This window comes from Anser cygnoides, chromosome 10 (genome assembly GCF_040182565.1).
Source record: "Anser cygnoides isolate HZ-2024a breed goose chromosome 10, Taihu_goose_T2T_genome, whole genome shotgun sequence".
In the NCBI taxonomy this organism is placed as follows: domain Eukaryota; kingdom Metazoa; phylum Chordata; class Aves; order Anseriformes; family Anatidae; genus Anser; species Anser cygnoides.
In genome coordinates, this window is record NC_089882.1 from 22,858,102 (window position 1) to 22,884,823 (window position 26,722).

General features: G+C 40.3%; 1 protein-coding gene across 1 annotated transcript; it reads left to right on the forward strand.

The window, feature by feature from the left end:
- Window positions 1–9,049: 9,049 nt before the first annotated feature.
- Window positions 9,050–26,155, forward strand: NINJ1 (ninjurin 1). The gene is made up of 4 exons (XM_013187705.3): window positions 9,050–9,497; window positions 18,141–18,375; window positions 21,622–21,783; window positions 23,074–26,155. The coding sequence occupies exons 1-3, from the start codon at window positions 9,429–9,431 to the stop codon at window positions 21,774–21,776; spliced, it is 459 nt and encodes a 152-aa protein (XP_013043159.1). The 5' UTR covers window positions 9,050–9,428; the 3' UTR covers window positions 21,777–21,783; window positions 23,074–26,155.
- The last annotated feature ends 567 nt before the right edge of the window (window positions 26,156–26,722 follow it).

A 26,722-nucleotide genomic window follows, 5' to 3' on the forward strand; every position in this document is an offset into this window, starting at 1 on the left:
AATAAAGAGACCTTTTCATTTAACCAGATTATTCCTTTCATTGATTCATACTTTATCAGAAGCAGTTTTGGGGTCTGATTCTTCTCTTGTTTACCCTATGGTTGACAGGCTATGTAAGTGTTATGGAATTGCTTTTACAAAACTTTAATGTAGCAGCAATTCAGGATTTACTTTATACCTTTATGATAAATAGCAAGGTTAGATTGTATGATTTTTAACAGCACTTAATCAGCATTCGATCATCAACCAATTTAACACAACAATTTCAACAGGATTTGCTACAGTAGAAACAGCAACTTCGTTAAAGGTTCAGGAATGGCAAGGTTCACCCGAAACTTACTGCAGGGTTCTGCTGTTTATAGGACTGCTGTCTATAGGACCATGAGAGGATTGACTGTTAGCACATTTCCATCCTGGTTACGGGTCAGACAAGGCAGTATTTTCCACCAGGCCTATCATTCTGGTACCTCCCAGAAAGTACAGTACCCAGAGCCTCGGCTGCAGGGTCTGAGAGACCACCAGGGAGTGCTGTTCGTACTCCCCCATTACGCCTGCTGCCCATTGATAATGGAGGACTGATGTAACTGCAGTTGTGGTCCTGAACCACAGCTGAGCTGGGGGAAAAGCTACCTCACGTTTCTCTGGCTGCTGTATTTTTAAGACAAAGTGATTGACTCGTAGTCAAATTCAGACTCCCTACCACGCAGTCCAGTCCCTACCAGTAATCCAGTCCCTGGCCTCCGAGGTGATCCATCATTTCCCCATAAGGGATTTCAGTGGGTACCTGCTTTAAGGCAGCCCCCTCCTTTGTTCGTGGTCATGACCAAGGAACAGTCACATCGAGGCCTACTGTGGCTGGTAAGCCTGAGCAAGACTTATGTCCAGTGCAGGAGTAGAGCATACCTGCCCCAGTAAAGACATTCAGATTCATACCTGTACAAAGAGCTGGCATTGCAGAGAGATGCATTCTCTACTCACATTTACAGATAACCTCCTGCCACCCTCTCTTTTAGAGCACTGCAGCACCTCTGCTGACAACATCTGGAAAATACAGCAGGCTTCCTTCTTGAAACTCATTGTTCTATAATGTATTACTGATAGTGTGTCATCTCTGACCCATCACTGAACATATTTTGATGAAAAAAATTAAAATCAGCCTTTAAAAAATAAACATTCCCAGAGTTTGCACGTCAAGGTTTTTAAATAATTCTCCATCTATTTAATATAATAAGATATATAAAAAGAATTTCATGATAAGAAGATTCTGTTGGCCAGGATAAAACTATGACAACAGCTTGAAAATTTAGATGTAACGGATTCTCGATCTCTCACATTCCTTACCTAGATATAGATTCAGCAGCTCTTAGGTTAATTACGTGTTTATGCTTCTAAAATCACAGTGCCACCTCAAGTCACATTATTTGTGTACTTTGCAGCAGGCAGGTAATCCTCATAGCTTCACACGTGTGCTTTTCTTAGCTAGGTACTTTCCCAGCCACACTAAAGCATTAATGCACATTGCAGTACATTTTCACAAGCAGTTTTCATAAAGACAGTGTACAAGCTCATCAGAACTCTTGGAGTAGCCTCACAATGCCACAGCTGCAACTTCACATCTCATCTCATTTTAGCTGTAAATTTTTTTGTGCCAAATTTTGCAAAAAGATGTGTTTTCTAATCATAGAACTGTGTATACACACAAACACATATCGGGGTTAAAAAAGGTGCAGTGATTTAATGGAACTTTAAAAAGACGAAATTAAGATATAGCAATAGACCAAGATAAGATATTTCAGCCTGAAAACATAGAAATTATGAAGGTGTTACGACTGAGGGTAAAAATTTGGAGCTTTACTTCCTCCTCGTTACTCTTCTATCCAGATTCAACCTTTATTTCCTAATTAAAATACAAAATAGGAATAAAGGTCTGAAACTAATTTCTCAGATAGTGTTGTATGGTAACACTTCTTGAAGAGTGAGTACCATCACCTTATAGTAAAGCCAGATGTAGACACACATTGAAGCAGTGCTCACAGGATGGAGTTAATGGAAGGCTTAGGCCAGTACTGCCAGACCTCCTCAGGAAGCGTGCACCAGAACCACTGCCCCCAAAAACCTAGGTGACTGTAGTCATCCAAAAATTTAAAAAAAAAAAAAAATCAACAGACTCTCCAGGGAAGAATGTCAATAATTTTTATAAAGCACAGATTTTTGCTCCACTGGTCAGGCTGGGCAACCACACAGGGTTTGTAATTAATAATGCAACATTAACCACATACAGGTTTCTTCCAGTCCCAGATGATGTGTGACAGTGCCACCGCTTGGGACTCTGTGTTCGGATGGGACCCCCCATCAGTGCAGCTCCGTACCACAGCCACTCCCCTGCCACTCCTTCTAACACCAATCCCGTCAGGCACAGCCTCGCTAACATCTGGAGGACATCTGCAACAGCTGCTTAAACAAACAACACAGAGCATTTTATACTACGTGCACATCTGTTTGCACAAAGCAGAATGGAGCAGTTAAGATTTATTTGAGTGTACAGCTAATTTTATGTGTGCTGTGAATACAATGCCCTGCTCAGAAATGTGCCAGCACTTGAAGGAAGTATGCACTACAGTATGGAAGAGCTGATTACATAAGGGATGGCATTTGCTCTTCACTGGGAGACTGCACTGCCTTACATTTCTAAATGTATCAAAAAGGAGTCCAAAAGAGTATTGTTGACTTGCATATCCTGGGTCAGAACATTTTCACAAACTCCAGACATCTATATTTTCATGCTAAAGCAATTGCGTAGATTCTTCTGTATATTTCTAGGTAGGAGCTTACTCATTTCCTCTTGGCATGAGTCCAGCGCTGCTTGAAACCTTCTCTTTCCCAAAAAGCCTTTTTCAAGTATGTGCGTGCCAAGCAAGCCAGCAGATCTTAAGTGAAAAAATATTTTTCATCATTAGTTTCACAGATTTTAAATCCAAAATGAACAACGGTAATTGCCAAATCTGACCTTCTGAATAACAATGGCCAGAGATTTCCCTGGGGATTCATGCATTAAGCCCACAACCAATTCTATGCGATAAGCAAAAAAGCCTGAAGTCATTCCAGAACCTGCTGACTACAAGTGAAGGATGCCACCTAGTATCACATGCCTTGATCATTGGCTTTTCATGAAATCTCTTAGTAATTCAAAATACCCAGGTCACTTTCAAAACCTTGACATTTTCATAACTATCCATGTATCCTGGTTCCTGGGGACAGCCAGGCAGAATTCTAAAATTTAAACTACTTGGGAGCACTTTCAGCAACTTGCCATCTAAGTAGCCTGTTATTTAGCAGACCTGAGAGAAAAGGATTCAATAAACCTCCTTACCACTGTTTTATGTAAAGGTCATTGACCACTAGTTGTTTTTTTTGTTTGTTTGTTTGGCTTTTTTTGGTTGATTCGGTTTTGGTTTTGTTTGTTTTGATGTTGTGGTCATTTTGTTGTTGGGTTTTTCTGGGGGATGTATTTGTTTGTTTGTTTTTAAGTGGCAAAGAATTAGTTATCTGCCTACAATACAGAAAGCTTTTCTGGCATGCCAGTGTTAGACACCCACAAATGTATCCCCATCTTCCCCGGTCATTTTTATGGACCCTTAAAATCTTCTAATAGCCTGCTTCTCTGACTGCATAGCCACAGTAGCTGTATTGCTACAACTGAAATCTCAAATCAAAAAATTTCTTTGACAATTTTCAGCTTATCTAAATGTTTTCACATGTGTCTGACCAACTCCAGCATCCACAGCTGTCTCTAATATTAGAGGTGGCTGTAGCCATGACCCAAACTAGTTCTAAGTCGGCTTCTTCCTCTTTCTCTCCAATATGGAGCCTTGACCAGACCATTAATTTAAACTTTTTTTTGCAGTCTGTATCTGCTTAATAGCCATAATCACACCAGACATTCCATCTGCCCAATGTTGCTCCAGAGTAAGGTACAGTTTTTATGTCTTGTAACACAAATACTGCAAAACACCTTATGGTTTGACAGAATTAATAGTTCATTTAAATATAGATCTATTAAAGAGAAAGGGTATGCAACAGGTCAGATCTAAATTATGTATCATGACCCCTGGACACAAAATAGACTACAGAATATTAGCTTGCAGTGTCTGTTACATCACTGGATACATCCAACTGCAGAGAAATAATTCCATAAAGGCACCATTCAGAATGGAAAAAAGCACCATTTTCAAATACATTTTAAAGTTATTTTAAACTTAAAGATTGCCTTGCTGGGAACTAGCAGACAGAAGCACAAGAAGCAGAGACTGATTTCTGAGAGATGAATGGAATATGCAGGGAATTTTGCAGTTCTGCTGCAAGACTAGGTATTTGACAGGCCCTGCAACCGTCCTTTGCTTTGTCTTCAAGTTAAATTGTTTTGTTTTGTTTTTAAATCCATCCAACTTCATTTATTCTGTGAAAATGGAAAGTGGGAGAGATCTTTGCCCTTAGGCAGAGAGTATCTCTACTACATCTTGTCATTTACAGACAGCAACATGGAAACTCCATTTTGTCTATCTTCTCCCAACTCCTAGGTAGCTCACATAAGCACAAAGAGCAAGGATCAGGCAGGGAGGTAGAACAGGAGACCACAAGAAAACAACTAAATGAATAATTCAGGTGAAAATAATAATTAAAAAAATTAGTTTGTTTCCCAGACTTCACACCTACCAGGAGTCATGAACTAAGAGATAAAATACTATGAGTAACTAGCGATTTTTGTACTGTCATTTTCAGCTCACAAAAGGTCAGGCATTTGTAGCAAGAACTGCTTGGATTAAGTATTTATTTTTGAAATTATTTCTAAAACACCACAGTTTTTGGAGGGTATAATGCAAGCCTTGGAAGAATAACAGGAAACCAAAAAAGGAAGAAAAAGCACAAACTAATGTGCAGTGCTTTCATCCCAAGTGGTGATTGCAATGGTAGAACACACATTCACCCATTCCCAAAAGAAATAAACAAACTACAGGATTTCCAGTGTAGAGAAAGGCTTTTTTTTTTTTTTTTTTTTTTTTTTTTGCTAAGGATAGCTACCACAACAAGGAAATAAAATTTCGTGAACATAATAAATTTACAAGCCAGTAAAATAAAGTAGGGAGTGCTGAGGGAGGTGGGAGAATATAGAGGGTGATGCAGTTGTAACTGATATCAAACACCATTTTTGAAATTGCAACCTCTATATTCATGTCAAATAGCTCAAGCAGTCTCATTTTTTCATTACCAGCACCCTTCTTCTCAGACCCTTCCCTGATTTTACATTTTTGAATTACTAGTCTGTTTCTCCCATAGAGAGATTATACCAAATGCCACTTTGTTTACTTAAACTTGTGTTCTAGTTCAAAAGTACCACTTTGCATAAAGACTTGTTTTTATAGTGACCACAAATATCAGGTAGTACCATGTACTTTTTATTTTGGGCTTCTTCAGATTGTCTCTTTGGCCTGGAACACAAGTCTTATGAAGAGCGGCTGAGGGATCTGGGGTTGTTTAGTCTGGAGAAGACTGGAGAAGAGAAGGTTCAAGGGACACCCTATTGCTCTCTACAGCTACCTGAAAGGAGGGTGTGAAGAGCTGGGGGTCGGCCTCTTCTCGCAGATAACTAGTGAAAGAACAAGAGGGAATGGCCTCAAGTTGCACCAGGGGAGGCTCAGGTTGGAAATGAGGAGACATTTCTCCTCAAAAAGAGCAGTCAGGCATTGGGACGGGTTGCTCAGGGGTGTTGGCATCACCGTCCCTGGGGATGTTCAAGGAAAGGTTGGACGTGATGCTTAGGGACATGGTTTAGTGGGTGACATTGGTGGTAGGGGGATGGTTGGAACAGACGATCTTGGAGGTCTTTTCCAACCTTTATGATTCTGTGTTAATAGCACTCAGAGGACATGAATCCTAGTTACAAAAAGAAAAAAATAATGGAATTTTAATGGAAATACATATCCTTTCTAGCTATTATGAGAAACATATGAATCATAGCCATTCTATTATTCCAGTTAGGTTTCATTAGTGTTCTAGTGTCATTCTGTGCCTGTCACAGTCGTCACAGTAATTTTGAAAAAATAATTAAAAAAATAAAAACATTTAACCATGACCAAGGTCTGGAGTCTAATACAGACTACTAATTAATTTCATGGCCAAGGTACAAGGATTAAGAGCATTACATCTTTTCTCTTGAAAATTGCCATCCAGGTTTCAACAGCCATTCTGACAGCGGTCCCGAGGACACATTCTGCACCCTCCAGAATCTGCTCTGCATGATGCTCACGAAAAATCCTGACTCATCCTCATGTGATAACATTTGCAGAGTTCTCATTTTATAATGACTATGCTCAAATTCACACACAAACAAGAATGACCTCCCACACAGTATTGTCTTGCTGCTTCATTTACATGGCTGCAGACTGATCACATCACCAGTCTCTTACTTCTTTAGCCACCACCTTGAGACCTCAACTATTTTTCTATGGGGAGCACAGAGTCCTTTTTGTATGCAGCAAAATATAATCTTTATTATTATTATTTAACCAGCAGAACTAGGTTCTCAAGGGTTCGATAACAGAAAAAAAATGTCAAAAATTGCCACTGAGTTGAGGAGCACTGCAATATAAAGATGCAGTGCAGAATTGACTGCTTCAGACCATATGTGAATACTGCTTCACAGGTAATTTCACAGACTCAGATTAAGCTGTTTCTCGGTTCCGGTGAGATTACACCCATTTCCCATAAGACTAATAACAACAGGTTCTATTTTTCATAAATCTCTTTGGTACATGACTGTGCAATACAAAAGTGAGATAGTATAGAGAAGGAATAACTCAACACTCCCACTTCTAAGTGTCACCTACAGAGAGCAGATCTCTAATTTTTAGGCTTAAGAGCTACAGAAGATTAAAAAGGGGCAGTTAAAATTATTCAGTATCTCTGAAAATGTCACTAGACAGTTGGGGCTGGAGAGGATTCCAACCAGCTTTTCTTGTCAATAATACAACAGCAATTATGGGCAAGCATATTTAATTACTGTAAAATTAACTGCTAACATGTCTGATAAATGATAGCCTAGTTGAGTACATTACCCAAATTCAGCTACTACAAACCCTACAACTAAGGAAAGTAAAATGCTTTTTCAAGCCTTGGACTTGCTAGGAACTGACAACATGGTATATTTATAGCTTTGCTTCAAAGTTGCCCCAGTGTCACCTCTTAACCACGCTTATACTTGGACAAAATAATTGTGCCTACCCTGGCATGCTGTAACACCCCCTGAACAATTACTGTGGTATGCCCATCCACTAGAAACACTGCAGGTAAGGTTTCAACATTCAAAAAAAGATTCAAGGAATGTTTTTTCAGTTTATGTTCATTCTTCTGCTTTTGTTGTAGATTCTCCTCAGGGTAAGAAGAGATACAAATATATCTTTGCTCTCATAATACATCGTTTCTTCCATTTTCCAAGGACTATAATAACAAAACTTTATTTTTCTCTCAAAGTGTTTTCCAGCCCACCACTCTAAAATGAGGCAGAGAAGGCGACTAGGAAACAAGATGGACGAGGAATTCCTATAAAGTCCAATTAAATGTTTGGTGTGTGGTGTGTCAAGACAATTAACTTGAAAGCGTACACAGTGTCAACGGGATTTCATAAGACAAAAGTTAATTATCAATTCAATATGTTCCTAAGTACAGTCAAATGCAAAATTCAGTGACCTTTAGCATTAAGACTGGAAGCCTAACTTGTGCTTAATTTGTGACTACCCACATCTGGTTGTCCATATGCTTTTCCATGGAAACTAAAAATGGATTCAGTCACCAATTATGTCTGCTTTAATAAAAAATAAAATAATTGTGAACTCAAAACCAAAAGTTATCAATGAAGAGTCAGTGCAGATTAATGCTGAGAACAGTATGAATTTTCACCAAATTCCACTGAAGACTGTTCAAAGGACTTTAAAAAAATCACAAAGATTCATACATTTTTACAATGATCACCACAGTTCCACTCTTATATCCACTCAGTAACCTTTTAACATCCACTGCATGAAAAAAAGCTGCAGTGATATGGTATACGATAGCGAATTTTATTTGATGTGTCAAAGTACTTAAAGTCTAAGTCTACATTTTCAGACAGACCCATTCTGCAGTCCAAGACCTCATATATATCTTCTGCCCAAATCCATCTAGAGTACCTCTTGAAGTGAACTGCACATCCTTCCTGCACAACTGATTTTCCTTCCCTCCTTGCAGATAGGGCATGGTTTTGGTCCTCATTTGTGAGACTTAGACTAAGGCCAAATTCCCAAGCACACCTGCTGTAAAGCGAGAACAGCAAAGTGTCTAGACCTGCTTTCACAACTGCAATCTGTTCACAAGCATAGGTCCAACAGCTTTGCATTTATTGCACTAAGCAACACAACTGCAGCTTTCCCTTCACAGGGCTTGCTTATGCAAAAATCCTACCAATCTAGGTGATAAAGGGATAGGTACCAATGCTTCTGCATCACCTCTTTACATGAGTAAGGTCTGGCAAAAGACCTTTATGCTTTGTATTCTGTGTGTGTTTATATTCTACACTGTCTATATACTGGACACTGTTAAATTTAAATAGCAAAAAGGGTTGCTTATAAAAATAACATTTTAAAATGTAATTTATATTGTTTTTCTTTGTTTCTTACTTTAGGCTTACTTTACTGGACTGCAGTAATTGTTGGTTATGTTGTTTTCTGTGCATGTCCCTCTACCTCAGATCTGCACGTTAATTGTTTTCGCGTGCACTCTTTGCAGCGGTACAGGTGGGAGATGAGTCTAGAGAGAAAAAACAGTGCAGTGAGATTGAAAACCTGAACACACTGATGATGACAGAACTCTCCAAAACCAACCAACAAAACCAAACCCAAGAAAACGTAACAAAAACACCTAGCTTTTAATTTTGTCAATAATATTAGTTAAGAGCTTTCTAAAATACGTTTTATCTGCAATCGTCCCCAGAGTAACATGCGCTAGGGTTCGTGGCCAACACCGCTGGTAAGGCCGAGGTGCTGGTGTAAGACCAGGCTGTCCGTGAGGGGCAGCCGCGGCCCGGTGCCGCCAGGTCCCTCACTCGGCAGGAGGGCCTCGGGGGCTCCTCACTGCTTCCTCCAGCCTCACTCGGAGCAGCCTACAGATCGGATTTAGCGAGTTTTCAGCCCGCCTGGCTGCCTTCGCTGCCCCGGGCGGGCCGGCAGCGGCCTGGAAACCCGGCCCCGGGGCGGTGTGTTGTGTGTGAGGGGCGGCGGCCGCCGCGCCTGCTCCTTCCCTCCCTCCCTCAGTGGAAACTTTCCCCTGGGCGGCCGGGACAAAAGGGGCTCCCTCAGCGGGCGGCAGCGGCCTCCCCTGGGCCGCTCGGGGGAGCCGCGATGGACTCCGGCGGCGAGACCGTCGAGCTCAACGGGCAGGCGGAGGGCGCGGAGCCGGCGGCCGAGCGGGTAGGGCCGGGCAGCGGGGCCGGGGAGGGGTCCGGGGGGAGCGCGCAGGGGCTTGCGGGGGGCTCGGTGCCGTCAGCAAGGCATAAAGGGCGCCCTTCACGTTTCTTTAACCCTTCTCCTCCAGCTCGGCCCCTTCTCGGAGTGGGGGTGCCGCTGCCAGCCTCCCATTTTGTTTTGATTCAAAGACAGGCTAGCAAAAGACTGAGCGAATCCTTTTGAGCCCCGGTGACTGCTTCGTTCCTAAATTGTCAGGCGGCCTCCCCGCACAAAATCCCTGTATGGAGACGGATTTCTTCCTGGGGAGGGTTTTTTCATACAGGTGATGTGGGAGGGGATGGAGAAGATCAGAGATGTCCACACAGGAGATACGGGAGGAACTGCCTCAGGGCAGGGGCTGCGTGCTGGTGTTTCCATATATCCAAACAAAACCCAAATAAAACCAAGAGAAGAGCACAGCTTTTTACTACTCCATGTAGTCAAAACATGCCTAGAGATGTTCACTGGAAAGCATTTTATCCCATATTCTGTTTACACACAGAGGATGTTTTCCAAGTATGCCACTTTTTTGAAAAGCCAAACTGGTAAAAGAGCATCTTTCATGTTGTTTTGGAAGGGACTAAACTCTAAAAAGCAGCTTTTATTCCAGCCTAGGACTGCCACATAGAAGCAGTTACACGAAACCACCATCTATGTCACTAGTAAAACTTTCTGGTTAGAGGCAGACAGCAGGGACTGTGCAGCAGCTCTGTCCTTCCTTCCCTTCCCCACAACCCCCTGCAGCCACGAATGCCAGACCAGAAAAAAATATCTGGTTTTAATGAATCCTGGAAAGTACCTAAAGAGAATCAGTGCTGGGACATGAATGTGAAACTGACAGGCTGAAGAGATTTCCTTCAAGCCCCTGAATTCCTAGCAATTAATTTTTAAACAGTTGTGATTGCATCACAAATACAAGTAATAGGGACTTTTTTTTTTGTCTTGGTCTGCTCTAAGAATTTTTGTGACTTTCCTGTCTTGCTTCATCTCCAGTTGCAAGCAACCATCATTATATCTTTCCAATAAAAACTGGAAGTATCACGTAAAGACTAAGCAGGGAGACATTCCCATATTGCAATGACACTTTTTTCATGTTCTAAAAGACATTCAAAGGAGGATATACAAGGTGAAACAAACAGGGACGGAATTCTTGAAAAACACGTTTTGAATAGTAGATCTGATCAAGTCTGCAATTCACACAAAGAAAAGAATGCCCCAACTCTGTAGCCAGCTGATCCTGGGGAGGCTACAAAGCCATGGGTCCTCAACCTGCAGTTACTGGAGTCAAACGAGCATAGGTGCCTGCTCTTAGGAATGCTGCAGCGTATCTTTGGCAGGCCTGGAGTGCTCACTGCCCTTCCTAGCATCTGTCTTCTCTGCTAAATACATTCTCTTGAGCATCATTCTCTTGCTGAATACCTTTTAGGCTAACTGATACAAGATGCAGGTATGGCTGTCTTACCTTCAAAACATTGTAGAAGCGCGTGAATTTTAGGAAAAAATAAGTTGAGCCCACTGTTATTCTGAATGAGTTGTCACACATTCTAGATGTGGTTTATTTTAACTCAGTCATTAATTCAGATAATTTTTTCTCACCAGCTGTCACACTTTTAGGAGCAAGAAACTCACGGCTTCTAGTACTGGCTCGGCCTGGCACATCTTGTTGTGTAATGGGAATAATTACAGTTGGCAGAAGTGCTTGGCCTTTTGTGCAAAGGGTCTGTTCATACAAATGCAGATAGTAACAGTTTTTTCATGTTCCTGTGTTTGCTTTCTTTATTCATGCTCCATATTGAAACAGTCTAGAGCTGCCATGCTGTGAAAGCTAGTTTAGTGTTTCCATGATAGTGACAAATGCCAGCTGAAATAGTTCAAGAACTATGAAAAAGGTGAACAAGAATTGGGTAGTAGAAGAGAATATCTGTGAAGTATTTGGCTTGTATTATCAAGTTGTTGCTAAAAATGTATTCAAGATTATATGTTAATTCATAAGTAATTTTGGGACATGGCAGTTTCTTGGCATTATAGTGCAAGGAACAAACTTGAGATTTGTAGTAACCTAGTTCTACTGCATATAGAATGAAATTGCCTGTGCCAAAGCAGTGTGTATTACAAATTTAAACTCCCGTATCAATGATAATTATTTGTATTTAAGTAGCTAGGACAAACAGTGATTTAGCAGCACAAGACAGGCAGCGGTGTTATAAGACCCAATCACTGGAATAAGCAGTAGTAATGCAACACAAATTAGTACTAAAGACATCTTCTATTTAAATAGCCGTACAGATGAGTTTAGTTTATAACTTCATTTCATAAAGTCATCAGGTGTGCTGATTATTCAAGTCATTAAATGAGTAAAATATTCTGACTTGGTCCTGGAACGTGTATAGCTTTAGGAAAACAGTGCTCTGCCCTGAGCTAACATGACTGTACTTTTCTCTTTTTCATACTAGGTGTTTAGCAATCAGCACGGCTACCACTTTTTTAAGTCATACTTGCATTTTCTGTTTTTCCATATACAGCATGGTTCTTCTTAAGTGCAGGCTTTTAAAGATGCTAGACGATCAATGCTGTCTATGAACACAGGCTGAGGTGGGTTTGTGTTTTTCCATTACCTGCAAACACACCGTGTCAACATGTGCTTCCAGCAGTCTCACAAGCTAGGTAGTGTTATGCTAGGTTAGTACTTGAATGGACAGATATCCCTCCCTCCCCCGGATGGAATTCCTACAGGAAATGTAACTGATGATTCAGTGCCAGATTTAGGGATTTTTTTTATGAGTCAGTGCTCAGTTGAACAAGTGCTCTAAAGTTTTACTGGGAGAAGAATTCACATCTTTCCAAGTAGGGGTACAAAGTATCTAATCATCCAGTGTACAACTGGTATAGCTTCAAATATTTTTCTTGGAAGAACATTTCATTTCTTTGTAGAATATTTTCTCAAATTTTCTGGATAATAAAATTCTCCGAAACAGGGGAAGTCTGACTTCAGTGGCTACATATTGACCCATTACATTTCTACTACACAGGTGATGGAGATGTAGACAAATTCTACGTCTGTCGTTATTAGTAAATAACTATATGAAGTTAGTAGTTCAATTCTACAAGTTTAGGGTTAACCTTAGAAAAAATAAAAGTTCTGAAATTGTGTTCCATTTTAGTTCTGCATAATTTCTTTTGTGCCTGATCCTTTTCATGACATTACTGGAATTTTGTGCTGGAAAAGGTCTGGAAAAGTTTGCCAAACAGTGTTTTCTTAAAGATGAATACTTAAAAAAAAATTAAAAAAAATAATTTTTAGGCGAGAGGTTTTTAGTATCTTTAATGAGGAAGACTTGCAAAACACAAAGAACAGTTCACTGAGGTCAGCGTGACACAGCCTTATATTTGCACTTGTTGTTACTTAGCATGTTTCCATTATTTTAAAATTAGGATTGTCCCTAAATGCAAGGGTTTAAGGTGCTCAGTGCTCAGTGCCATTACAAACCCAGAGGTTATACCAATCAATAACCAGACCAAAAGATCATCCCATCTCACTTTGAATCAAGCCTGTTTGACTACTAAGTGCCTAAAAACTGCTCTACAATTGCAGCAGTCACTAACCTTAACTAGAAAGAAAACAGAATGCAGAATTAGAGCAAGGCAAAGATTTAAGACTATTTCAGAGTAGGTATACTTGAAGGTGAGGAACCTTCTGACAGTGTAAGGCAGGTGTCATTAATCAGAAGCACAGGTCTTGGAAACCTTGTCCTGAATGCATAAACAATAATTAATTAGGATTGTTTTCCCGATCATCCCATACAAAACTGTGGGTCTCCTGTGTTTAATAAAGGCATTCTACTACAAAATATTTTAAAATTAGAATACCATGAAAATATTTAGTGCAAACACCTGTATCTGTATATTAAAATAAGTATTTGTATATTTTAGGAACCCAGATATGACCTGCCAGACCTGACATGCAAAACAGTTGAGCTCTGGGTCCTGCAGTCCCAACGGATACTAAGTAGCTGCAATGACAATGGCAAATCAAGATTCAAGGAAGTCAGGGTATACTTCTGATGTATGCCTTGCAGTTTCTCATTCTAGGTATAATTTTGGGAAGTTGGACATTGCTAACTGCAAAATACCATTATTCTAGGTGATTCATTTAGAAAACAGTAAACAATCCTGCGCTACTGCAGATACCTGGTAATTCCATTCACAAGAGCAGTCACACTCAGTTCAGCGTTCATAACTGATCTGGCTCTTAACTTGGAAACTTCAAGGTCCTATTAGCTCAGGCAATATTTGTCTCAGATTATTATTTTTTTGACACTTAAAGTAGTACATTTAGAAAAAAATATATATATTAGAAAAAAATCAAGAAGCTCAGTGGAGTACCTAGGAACATCCCAGAAGAGGAATGAATCCTAAAAATTTGCAGTTTAAAAGTTTTAAAATACAAGTGCAAAATAGTCTTCATTTTCATTACTGCTTTTTTTCCTCTGTGAATTCCAGATGACTGGCATGTAAAAAACTCCACGTGTCTGCTCCTGGCAGACTAACTGGTACCATTTTGGGGAACTCAGAATTCAAGTTGAACAAGAAAACAAATTGTTTGTCTGAGTTTCCTTTTTTGTCAGACTCCCAACACCTTAATTTGACTACTTCAGCAGTCACTAGTGTTTGATAAATATCCTGTTCAGCAAACAGCCATATAAATTTTGTCACTAGTAATGATTTACTGCTGTAATAGAAGCAGAAATCCTTACTATAACAAGCCACTGTATTTAGCAAAGATACTTCATTATTTGTTTTCAGATGTTTCCATTTTCAGCACTGTTCCCTTCCTGTTGAATCATCAGGTGCACCTTAGAAGTGATTCATCAAACTCAGCATCTAAGGACATCTACCTCATGCCCTTTTTATTTATTTTTAAATAAAAGTAATGAATAAATCCTTTCTGTGTTCTGTAGGGACTCAGTTATTCCGGGTGTACTGTTAAGACAAGTAGTAAAGCAAAGCAGAGGCAAAGCCTGGACCAAAGCGGTTGTCACTAGGACTACCTGTCCAGTAACACTCAATGCTGGCATGAAGGAAGAAACATCAGGTTTGATCTTTTAGAAGCAAAAACATGCCAACTTCTGATGCAGCATCCTAGCTTCACCCTTGCAAACTGCAGTGTGCCAGGCAAGCAGACGGAGCCTGCTGCCTTAGAGGTGCTGAGCTGCGTGAGATCAAGCTCTTCCAAGATTGCTGTACTCCAGGGGGACAGGACCCGAGATCAGGCTGTTGCTGACAGTAGCAGGATACAGCAGCTCCAGCCACATACAGCTCAGGTGCTGGCACCTATGAACACATGCTGGTTTTCCTCAGCCTCCCTTGGTAACACCAGCTGCAGGGATCAGCTCGGTCTGTAGCAGGCAGTCTTGACTGCTGAGAGCCAGGTCAGGTGCTGTGATTGCATCACGACTGAGGCAGGTCGCAGGGCTCCCTTTGCATGGCACACATGCTGATCTCTTGCCAAGTGGCGCCTGCAGGAAAGCTGTACCTTGCATGCACCACAGGAAGTCTCCAGAAGCTTCACGCCCCCTGCCTGCATCCCCCTGGGTGATAATAGCACAGCTCGGTACTGCAGACTGCACGTGTGGCCGCACGCCTGGGATCTCCCTGAAACCATAACGCCACGTAACAAAGTCCCCATGTAATTTCTGTTGTACAGAACTGTCATTAACCTGGGGTTAAGGCAACAGCTCTCCTTTCATTGCCTGTCTATATTTTGCTGTCCAACATGTAGTCTGTTGTTAAGAGCTGCTGGCAGAGTACTGACTGTATGTGTTCTAGTACTTGGGGCAGTTGCCTTCAAGTTCTTCCAGAAGTCAATGCTAATTTGCATTTTGTTGGGTTTTATGGTTTTCCATCGCGAGACAGGAGGCTCCATTTCTTAAGAAACAGGAAATGATCATTTCTGGGGCTTCCATGATTGCACATCCTTTTTCCTGGCAGGAGGCTGAGAAAACCCTCTGTGCAGTAGAACCGAGGTCTCAGTCCTCTGTGCACCCCGTTCCGACTGAGAACTGCTCTGCTGTCAGGAGCACTGGTTGAAAGCCTCCTAGCAGAGTAAAATGCCGGGTTTGGGAATCTAAGCCTAGTAAATAACTGCGTTGTGGTGCTGGAATAAGAAGTTTTGCCTTAGCATGGAAGCCTTCTCATTTTATCAGAGTTCAGAAGTGACTCAACTTTTGCTTCCACAACAGTTCAAACGCTGTGGGCTACTGTGCGCAACCCAGCCATGCAGAAACTGAGGATTAGCAAACAGCAAGGTCCTGACTATGCAGCAGTGTATCTGCCCCAGAAGCGATTGTGTTCTGTTGTTTACACAGTCTTATGTTGCAGCCAGAGATGTAACAAAGGAAGATGCAGCTCAGACTGCTTGCTCTTCTATATCACCAAACGAAGAGAGCCAAGTCAACCTTACCATCACATTTCTGCATTGAGTGAAAACGGTCATCGGGTCTTCACTGTAGTCCCCTTCCCTTGGGATTAAGGCCAGAGCCACAGCTACCTGTGCAGTGCTTGCCTGTGTTACATACATATTGCACCCCAGTAAACTTGGATATCTTAGAGTCACTATTTTTGGCAGGCAGTAAGTAAGTAGCTACTAGGCATAGGAAAAATCCGTCCTCTAACAGGAACGTACAACAGAGTAGATCATATTACTTCTGCAGTCTACCAAGAAGAGTTTTTTAAATTCATGCCCAGAAATTAAGTTCTACTGTTACATGCAATTCCCTACCCTTTTACATATTGTGTAGGCAAGAGTAAAGTGCGTTTTTTTTTTTTTTTAAACTATATGATAAACAGTAAAGAAATCTGAGCCTAGATTTTTCTCCTGACTACTACCAGCATATTTCATGCTGCTCTTTGTGAGGAAGAAAGCACCCACAGCTGTTGTGGTGCTTGTGGTGGATGCTATACTGGAATTACAGTATTTGTTCGTAAGTATCCAAACGTTAGAGCAGTTTAATGGAGCCGGGGGTGGGAACAGGAGACTCCTTGGGGAGAGGAATGGTGACAAAGTGGGGACAGACCCCTGAGCCAGGCAAATTTCATTTTTAGGTTGTGGGATACAGACAAAACCAAACGCGTGTCTAGTTCTTCCTTCCCGAAGCTGTTATCTGTTTCAGAGCCATTCTCTTCCCTGAGCAAGGTCTGAGTAAACAAGCTGTCTGCACGAAGCTACAGTTACGTGGTTTCATTCCCCTTGCAGAAAAATCCTGCTGCTGCCCCATGGTATTTTTCTCTCAGTGAAATATTTAGACTGAGGTTGGTTACAGAGTGTCTGGTGAAAACAGGTCAAGCAGGGCATTTGAATGCCCTGGAAAACTGGGAATGTTTGCTCTATGCATCAATGTGTGTCCTATTCCAAAGAATGCTTTTAGGTCTGGACAGCGGCAAGCCTGGCTTTGAAGTTGGAAATTTGATGGTAATTAGAGCTGCTGAAGAAAGCTATTAGAGGGTGTTTTCTGCATTTCTCCTTTAAGAGAGACTTTCTCCACAGTATTTTCTGGCAAGTGTGAACATATTTGTGCAGTAACAAAATCTCTAAGAAGCAGGTTTGAAGAAGTCAGCTAGAATAAGAGTACTCTTATATTTTTAAAACTAATATACAAATAAAGTCTAGGAGCAAGATCAGTAAGAAGGATGTCCCTAACCTGCTCAGAGACTTCAGAAGGGCATCACACCTCATTTTCCTTCATCGAAGAGTTATGCATCCAGGTCTAGCCTAGGTACTCAAAGCTGCATCTAACCTGTAGAGAAGTAGGATCCCCTGGAGACATGCTGTTGAATTCCAGGTTAGGTCACCTGAATCATCATCAAGAAGCGCTCATTTTATCCATCCCTCCAGGCTTAGCAGCTCTGGTTTTGCCCTGCAGTAGGTGTTTCTTTCCCTGTTTGTTTGCTGGGGAATTCAGAATAAGTCTGCTGATGAGAAAATGGAAAGAAAAGCTACCCTGTTAGTTGGGTAGTGCTTGGTAACCACCAGTCGTATGATATTTCAACAGAAAAACAGTTCTCTGTGTATGGACCTGGAAGGTAGTGTGGCAGAATAAGAAGCTCAAGGAAAAGAGGTCAACCAAAGCTCTTAGAGAGGCCAACTCCCACATAAATCCTCAAAATAGGACTCATGAGTAATTAAAGAATTATGTAAATGGATGATGATGTCTGCAGAGAGTGAATTTAATAAGTATTTGTAGTTTTGAGTATGCCTTTGGAAGTAAGTTATTTACAGCAATTTGTTGGGTTTTTTCCTCCCAACTTTTCTCAGTGCAAACTTCTCAGATTTTCCAGACTTTCCTTTTCTCAGGGTAGAAACAGGGACTATTTAGAAGCAAGCTGGAGAAAGTGTAGCTACCGAAGCCTAGCACAAGCACAGTTTACTGGGTTGTTATCAGATGGAGGTCAGTGGTAACAGTGAAAGAAGCACCGACATTCTCGGTGTTGTTACTCTGTTGTTACTCTATCAGTATCACTACAGAAATCAGTTGATGGGCTAAGCCGTCTCTGACGCGCTACGCCAATTAAAGTAGATGTGAATAACCTTTCTTCCTCTCCCAATTTTAGCACAGACCATCACAGTGGTTCCAGAGAAATAGACCTATGAATATCAACCACTACGCAAACAAGAAGAGTGCTGCAGAGAGCATGCTGGATGTTGCCCTGCTGATGGCCAATGCATCCCAGCTGAAAGCTGTGATGGAGCAAGGACCTTCTTTCTCATTCTACATCCCGCTTATTGTTCTCATCAGCCTGTCACTCACACTGCAAGTTATGGTGGGAATACTTCTGATATTCCTTGGTATGTAGCAACAGCAAGAACCACAGAGGTATTTCTTTAATAGGATGCAACCTGTGTATATAGATTCCCTATTGGTAAAAATAGACCATTGTATTTGAAAGTCTTTACCTCAGAATTGATTAAATTTTCCTTTAAGGCCATAGAAATATTGCAACAAAACCAGTAGAGGCAGCTTTACATGGAATCTTCAGTTTTGATCAGCTTCCTCATATTCATTTGTCAAGAGCATGAATATTTTTTTCAGAAGGCCTGAAGGAGGAAGGAATGTGATGAAATATCATAAAAGAAACATTAGTAGGTCAGACGTGATCATGCACTTTGCCTAGTTGCATAATACTGTTTCTGGCAAGACTTGTTACTTAATCTTATGACCAAAATATATTTTTTCTGTATCAGTCATATTCTTATATCACTTATGATATTGTGAACATGAAACTTTGGAAAAAAGTGAAGACAGAATTGTGCATCTTCATGTTGGTGTTGCATATTGTCTTTAGTTTGTGCATCTGCAATCAAATCAAAGGTTTGATTTAGCACCAGTTAAAAATCTTAGTTTTAAATTTAGGAAATTATTCAAAGCATCCTAAATCTATAGGCACTGAATGATAGGAATATACTTATTGCTCATTTTTCAAACCGATGTTAAACTGAAATTAAAGCTACAAAGAAAGAAAGGCTAGCTGGAGCAAAATTTCACCCTAAGAACATACCATAGCTTTAGTCAAAAATATGAAGTGACATACAATATCAAAAAACACTCTGAGCAGCTTCCTGGGCCTACCAATGCTACAAGGTGATAGCCAGCGTTCACAGATGGCTTTTGTGAAATTATAGGTACCACCTTTGGCTTTCTTTTGCTCTGTGTTCCAGTTTTTAGCACAACTGAAAACAGCAGCCTTGCATTCAAGAAGGAAGTTCCCAGGAAACAAGGATGCATCTGGCTTGTAATACTGATAAACAGCTGACATAGCTTTTTTTTTTCTTTCTTACGAAAGAGATTGAATACAGCTGTGTCTGCATTTGGTAAAGTTGGCACAAGGGCAAAAATCCAGGTCCTGACACAGAAGAGATTCCAGAAGAGAATTGGAAAAAGCAAGTTGATGATATTGGGGAAGGTGTTTCCTCTTGGAGTAAAGCAGCGTTGAGGCTTTAACTCACCTGAAGTACTGCCCTGTCCTGCCATAATCACACATTCAGAATAGGTAGTTTAAAAAAAAAAAGCGTAAGCGGTTTTCCGAAAATCAAGTATTTTGAGAAGTGTTCAGCAAACTTGTCCTTGAAAGTCATTTGGTAGTCCTAACCTTTTGGAAGTAAAGAATGTGTTGAAATAGTTCAGTTAGCATGAAACTGTAGTAATCTAATCCTACTATAATACTTAGAGAATAATTTAAGAACATGTCCACAAAGTGTCACTTGAAGTACTGTAGTAACAAAGATAGGATTACTGCAGTTCTACTTCAAAATTTAGAGCCCCACCTAAACTGACGAGCAGTACATTTTTTCCTCTAATCTTTATGTGGTCAAAGTGACAGCTCTCAAAGTGTCAATTCTCCTTCCAGCATGATTTCTTCGTAACTCACAAAACACGTTAGGCCATTATTGCCCTTTGGTTTTGTTTTAAAACCAGCCAGCTGTCTGAAATGCTTTTCTTACATACTGAAGGATTAATGTTGCATTTCATTTATTCTGCCTCATTCAGGTGAAAGTACTGGAGTCCTTCCTAGTACTGATACAATGCTAGCCTCCACATGCCTTACAGACACGTGTCAACTCATTTTCAGGGATAAGCACTGCTGAGCTTAAGTTATTTCGTGTCAACACAGGTGTGCAGTAGCTTAAGCTGTTCAGGTAGTTCCCCCACACTGCTCCTCAGTGCTCTGACTGCCCTGTGATGTTTGATTGCACTGCTTCAGCAAACAGGACTTGAACAGGCACCCAGATTTCCCAGAAACCAAAACAGCATTAGACTTCCTAATTAGAACACCAACTGTACCTGGCTTTTAGTACTTCAGCATCACGAACATGTTTGCCACCCCTTTACTTAACTGATTCCAAGAGCCAGCAAGCCTTGGTTCTGTGATTAAATTCTGCAGTGCTGACAGGGGCTTTATGTTAAAAACAAAGTTTACCTCCTGCAGCAGAGCCAGAACCTACATGTCTACGTATGTGCCTTTCAGAAGGAGCTCAAAGTTTTATTTATGTTACTGAAAACTTGTCAGGTATAAACTTTCCCCCCTCATTTCTTGCACATGCACTCACAAGTTCCAGTGAACTATATGCACCTAAGAATTAAGCATCTTAAAAAAAATACGCAGAAATCAATCTCAGACCATGCTCCAAAATTCATCAGCATTCATCCGACCAGCAAAGCAATTTAGCAGAGGCTCTGAGCTGCAACACTGTTAACTGCCGGAAAACAGCAGAGAAAAATCCTGTTTTTCCACATAATTTTTCCACATTGACAGCCAAGCACACACCCCCCCTTTCTTACTGCCCTATACAAGCACTTGTTTGAGTCTATCATCAAGTCTATTATCAGTCCAATGTAACTCAAAGGTTTTCACAAAGCCTGGAATCAAAGTTTAAAGTAGACAGTATCTCCCTTGTGTGGTCCTCCCTAACTCCTATTAGCAGTTTAATCAAAGAACTGCAAGAAATAGAAGAACATGTTTACACAGCTGATGCTGTCTGTAAAAAGAACTGCAGCTACACTGCTTTGAAACCTTCCTTTGTTTAACAGATAATGCCCTTGTTTTCTGAAAACAGAATTGGTGCAAAAGCTGTACCTATCGGGAAAAAACTGTACAGCTAGGGAAGGGCACCATACCCAAATATAGGGCTGTGGCATTTTCACTGTAGGAACTTTAATTTCGTTCCATCCTGTAAGGACTTCAGGCTTCATGTATTCATGCCTGAAATTATTTTTAAATGCTTAAAGTCTGCAACAAAACTAGATTTCAAGAGATCAAGAACTCAGAAGGTTCCCAGTAATGCTGTGTACCGTTACTTCCCTTTGTGCATCCACAGAGATTAGATGCTAATGACGGGAGGCTGTTAGGCACCTTGTGATTAAAGATCTTCTCCTCAGCACTTTTACTGAGGGTGCAAAATTGTACTTCCCTTTTAAGTATGACTGGTACAAATAGCTCAGTGGAAGAAATTCTTGAACCACATGAATAATGAAGACTTATTCTGGATTTTGAAATATTCATATGCTTAAAACTTTTTTCCCCTTTCTCTTTGAAGTAAAATATGACCTGAACAACCCTGCAAAACATGATAAGCTGGATTTCCTCAACAACCTTACAACTGGACTAGTATTCATTATAGTAGTTGTGAATATTTTTATCACTGCCTTTGGAGTGCAGAAGCCAATGGTGGAGTTGGCGTCGAAGCAGTAACTGCAAGGTGAGTGTGGGCTCTGCACCGTAAGACAGGGGGAGATAGTGCAAAAGAACAGTGCCCACTGTTGTGTAACTTGAAAAACAGCTTATCTCTAAGTGAGCTTCTCTATACAGTTCTAGGCTTTACAGATAAATAAGTTTACTTCAGACTTGCAAAAGCTGAAGCTACTAGGAACTATTAATGTTGTTCCAGTGTATTTGTAAACACGGAGTTCGAAAGTTGATGGCAGCACCTTACCTTGTGACACATGCAAGGGGTCCCTGACAAACAGGAAGTGTAAAGATCTTCCTTCTGGCTTAGCCAATCCTTCTCATTGCTGATGAAGCCAAGAAGGGAAATAATGCTCTGCTTCCTCTAAATGTCTTGTTTTTGTAAGAAAGGTCTGCAACATACTGTATCCAGTCTGTTATTACCACTGATTTTTTAAATCTTTAGCCAGGGAACTGCTAGAGCTAACGAGTCCAACAACATGTCACACCACACATCATTGGAGCCCTTTAGTTCCTGTGCAGATAGTGTGTTTTTTGTCCTCCCAAGTTGCAGGGTTTTCACTTTATGGGACATTAAACCCACAAAGACATGTGCTAACGCTGTTTGATACGCTATCACTATTTGATACACATGGTCATTTAGAACAAGTTTATTTCCACCTGCATTTTAAAAATTACCTGATTGTACAGAAACAAATATAGAAATTGTGAGAATCAAAATAAATGTCAACTATAATGAGCAATTTAAGAAGAAAAACCTAAATTGCAGGCTTGCAACCTAAGATGCACTATGGCCAACAACGCCTGCCTTGAAAATAGCAGTGCTAAGTCTGTGTGGGCCAGCATTACTCTGGCTTTTTATCTTCCAAATCTCAAATCACCTTCATAAGACCTACTGAAGGAGTTACTTGATTTTCCTGGCAAGACACAGTACCCTGGCTACCACACAACCCATTCCTGTAACATCTGTTTGAGTGAACTTCCAGATGAAGTCCTCTCAGAAAACTGCCTGTTAGGAAGAACTAACTCAAGGCCTTACACTGAGAGACTTTCAAACCCCATTCTGCTTATATTAGCACTGCTAGAAATTTAGGGCAATTTGATTTTTATATAAATTTACTCCACAGAAAAAAAAAAATACAAGGCATTTAAACTCCTAGTCTGAAGAGGAATGACACAGAAAAAGTTAACAAGAATGGGAACCAGAGAAAAATCTGTCAGGACTCTAAACAGAATGGATGGGGGTTGCCATTTACTGTAATTCCTGCATTACTAACATCCCAATATCCATTTCTCATTTCAGAGATATGAAGCATTCATTCTTCCATAGATGCCATTTGCACTTGAGCCAGTTATACTTGGACACAAGAAAAAAATATCTGAGGATGACGACCTACAGAGGCAGCTTTCTCAGGTTTCCAACAAGCAACACATCTGTGTACCTAGAATTTTCCAATATGTTAATATTTATATTTTTTGGCATCTAAGGAATGGATGATTTTGACCCAAGGACATTGCTTCTCTGGATATTGTCATTTCAATTTGTAGATTAATTGTTAATCAGAAAAGTGGCATAAACTCAAACAGGTAATATCAACTGGTGGAACTTCACTGGTTCCAGAACTTCCCATTTTCCATGCCTTTTGCTTTCGCAGCAAGTTGACATTTTCACAGTGATAAACTGCAGGCCTTCAGTTCTAGCATGGCCCCATCGTCCTTCATTTCACTCACTTTGCACCAGACCTATGGTTTTCCATAGCACAGTGCTTTTCCCTTGCAGTGTTCAAAGGTAGCTGTGTCTTGTTTTCTCCCCCTCATCCCAGTTCCTTTATTTAACTACAGCAATGATAAGACAACTAGAAATGGCTGACTATCTTTTGGCCAGTTTTTGTTCTCACAGATAGTCATGTGTCATGTTTCTGTGGACCACCGTTCAAGCTTCCTTCTCTGTGTACAGATACACAGATAACCTCAGTGCTCCGTTTTTTGTTATTAACCATGATACTCCATATTCTGTGCATTATACATATTTCTGCAAAGTCTGATAAAACAGATACCTTTTCTATGCCCAGCTGGAAGACTAGAGGATACAGGTGATCTTCACCTGCTAAACTGGTACTGAGAGCCTGTCAGCAATTCTAGGAGTAAGTTGAAAGATGTTTAACCCTTACTTTTCCTCTTTGCAAGATATGCATTGCTGCAGTTATGTCACTCTTATGAGTTTATGGCTAAAATCACTTTTTATATATATATATATATATAAAAATATCTTTTAGGTTCTTACCTGCTGGCTCAGGGACTGATACTTTTTCTAAATACACCATTGCTAGTAATGGTGTATGTTATAAGAATTTCTACAACAAAAACTTTTCAGTCTTTTTTAAAATTTTCAAAGTATTACATCTGCAATCAGGAAAGTCCTAGTTTTCTAGAGCATGCTTACTTGTGGATGCAGATTTGTACTAATGCTTTTTCTTACTATGAATTTTTAAATGCTTCCTTGCACATAATTATAGAAGTTTGACTTCTGTGTAAGCATCTCATCTCCTTTACAATTTTTATTGGTAGCATTTCTCTTTAGTTATATCTCAAGGGCAATTGATGTACCATATCTTTATTTACACGTTCTATAGGAATTATTGACAGAAAACAAATCAGAAGCTTGTCAATTAGTAAGAGAATAGACATTCTTTTTGATTTTTTGGTTGCTTTATTTCTAACTTAACATGTATTTAATCAATATCTGGCAAACAATGGTTTTAATTGTGTGTATTGTACAAATTTAAACATAGCTCAGAACAAGTACTGAAAGAGGTACTCAGGACAATTTTCCTTATTTATTTTTACAAACCAGCAAACTGTTGCAGGACTGTTCATACATCCTTGTGTTACAGCAGTGTCGGTGCTCTATTGTAGTGAACTGACTGGCCAAACAGTGGTGCAGAAAACCTTAAAAACATTTCCTTTTTGAAAATACGTGACTGTAGGCAGAGCCCTTCCAAGCATGAAATTTGTGTATGGTTCAACACTGGGCAGTAATTTCAGTAGGATCCTTGAATGTATTCCTGTTACTTTCCACCTTTTTATTCATTGGGGTGTTTGCCAGTCTGTGCACCTGATTCAGTCTGGATTGGCTCTTCGGAGGCATCAACCTGTCTTACTGTACAGGAAATTTTGTACTTCAGTTGGATGTCTGAAGTCATTGCTTTGTGTTGTAACGCAACCCCTTTCATGGTATAACATAGCCCCTCCAAAAGGATAATTTCTGACGTGCTCTGCTTTTAATTTAGGTATGAATCAGATATTTTTTGTTGCCAGATCTGTATCTTCATGTGTTTTTTTGTTGTTGTTGTTTATGTGGATTTTTTAAGCAAGAGAAAAATAGGAAGAAATGTTTTACTGGCACTTAGTTAATCCTGATTTTTGACTTGTCCTTACTACCCTAAAGGCAGATACAAGCAGACAAAGGCTCTGTTGTTGCTTACCCTATTTATATTTGGTAATGATTTGGCCCAGTTTTGAATGTAGCTTTCTATACCTGTGCTACTTGTTGCCACAGCCCTCTCTCATAAGCACTGAAGCACCTGAAAGCAGTCAGATGGGGCTGCAGCACAGATGTACCAGGAAGACAAGACTCACCTCCCTACTGCCCACATAGCTCTGATTTTCATTAACTCCAGATTTAGAATTTGTTTCACGTCTCCTCCATTTGTTTCAGTGCTTTGTAGATCCTCTCTCAGCTCCTTTCCCCACTTTATTCCCCTCATTATTGGTCTGTAATATTTCAGGTCATTCAAGTAATGAAGCCATTACAATAGGTTTCCCCTGAAAAAAGTAGTAGCTGTTCTTATAGCATCTCACAACTAAGCTGCCGTCCAACAGAAACTAGCAAGGCTTGTATACCCCATCTCCCAGCTGCTTATACCATAGCAGAGAAAAAATAACTATAGATGTAGCGCTGGAGTGTGAAGCATTCACCAGGTGATGGATGTGTCGACTACTGATTCCAATGGACTCTGCAAGACAAATTTTGGGCCATACAGGAGGGAAAGAAAAATGCTCAAGCTTGAAAACATTGTTGAGTGCCCGGGGCTGAACACACAGACCTGCATTAAGGTGGTAGAAGTCTGCTCACTTGGCATCTGCCGGAGCCAGCCTTAGAACAACACAAAAGCCTTGCATCCTCCTGAGCTGCTGGAAGCATGACTGCAGCATCACAACAGGGATGTCTGCAACTTCAGAAGGCCTGGTCTCTTATTCTGGTTCTAGACACATGAAAACCTGTTCGTAAAGCCATCCATCTGACTATGAGCCTGTGCTGGACATCAACAGTATTCTACTTGCAACTGAATGTCTTTTTTTTTAATAAAAAATATGCTGGTTTATTACTGTGTGTTTTGTTGTGATCAAGCAATATTTGCAAAATGTCTTCAGACATGCAATCTGTGTTTTAAGTCTGAAGCCTTCAGAGGTCATGTATTTTTTATCAGACAAAAGCATCTGCAAGTTGATTTCAAGTATAAATAATTTAATCACATGATAATTATTCTTTTAAATCAGGTGCTTATTTAAAATCCTAGTGAGTATTTTCTAGGGGTGGCAAACAAATACATCAGTTTAAATGGGTCTTGGGTTTGCCATGCTTCTCTGGAGTTCTTGGTTGTAGGCAAGCATTTCACTTAAAAAGAGGTCATCAATAATGAAACAAGATGAATTTTCACTGGCTCTCTCAGGAAGCAGTTCATACCAGGTCATCCATTTACTTCTGTTTCATAAGCTGCTGGGCAGAGTAAGAATTACACATGCTGCTCTAGTTGTTTTCATTAGTTCCTTCAGCATCAAAGCCTGACAATGCTGAAATTTTAAATGTAGTGTTATTTACTAACAGGGTTGACAACAATTATTTACTGGAAGTGACCTGTAAGTATTTGTCTTCTGAAACAGGTCAGCAG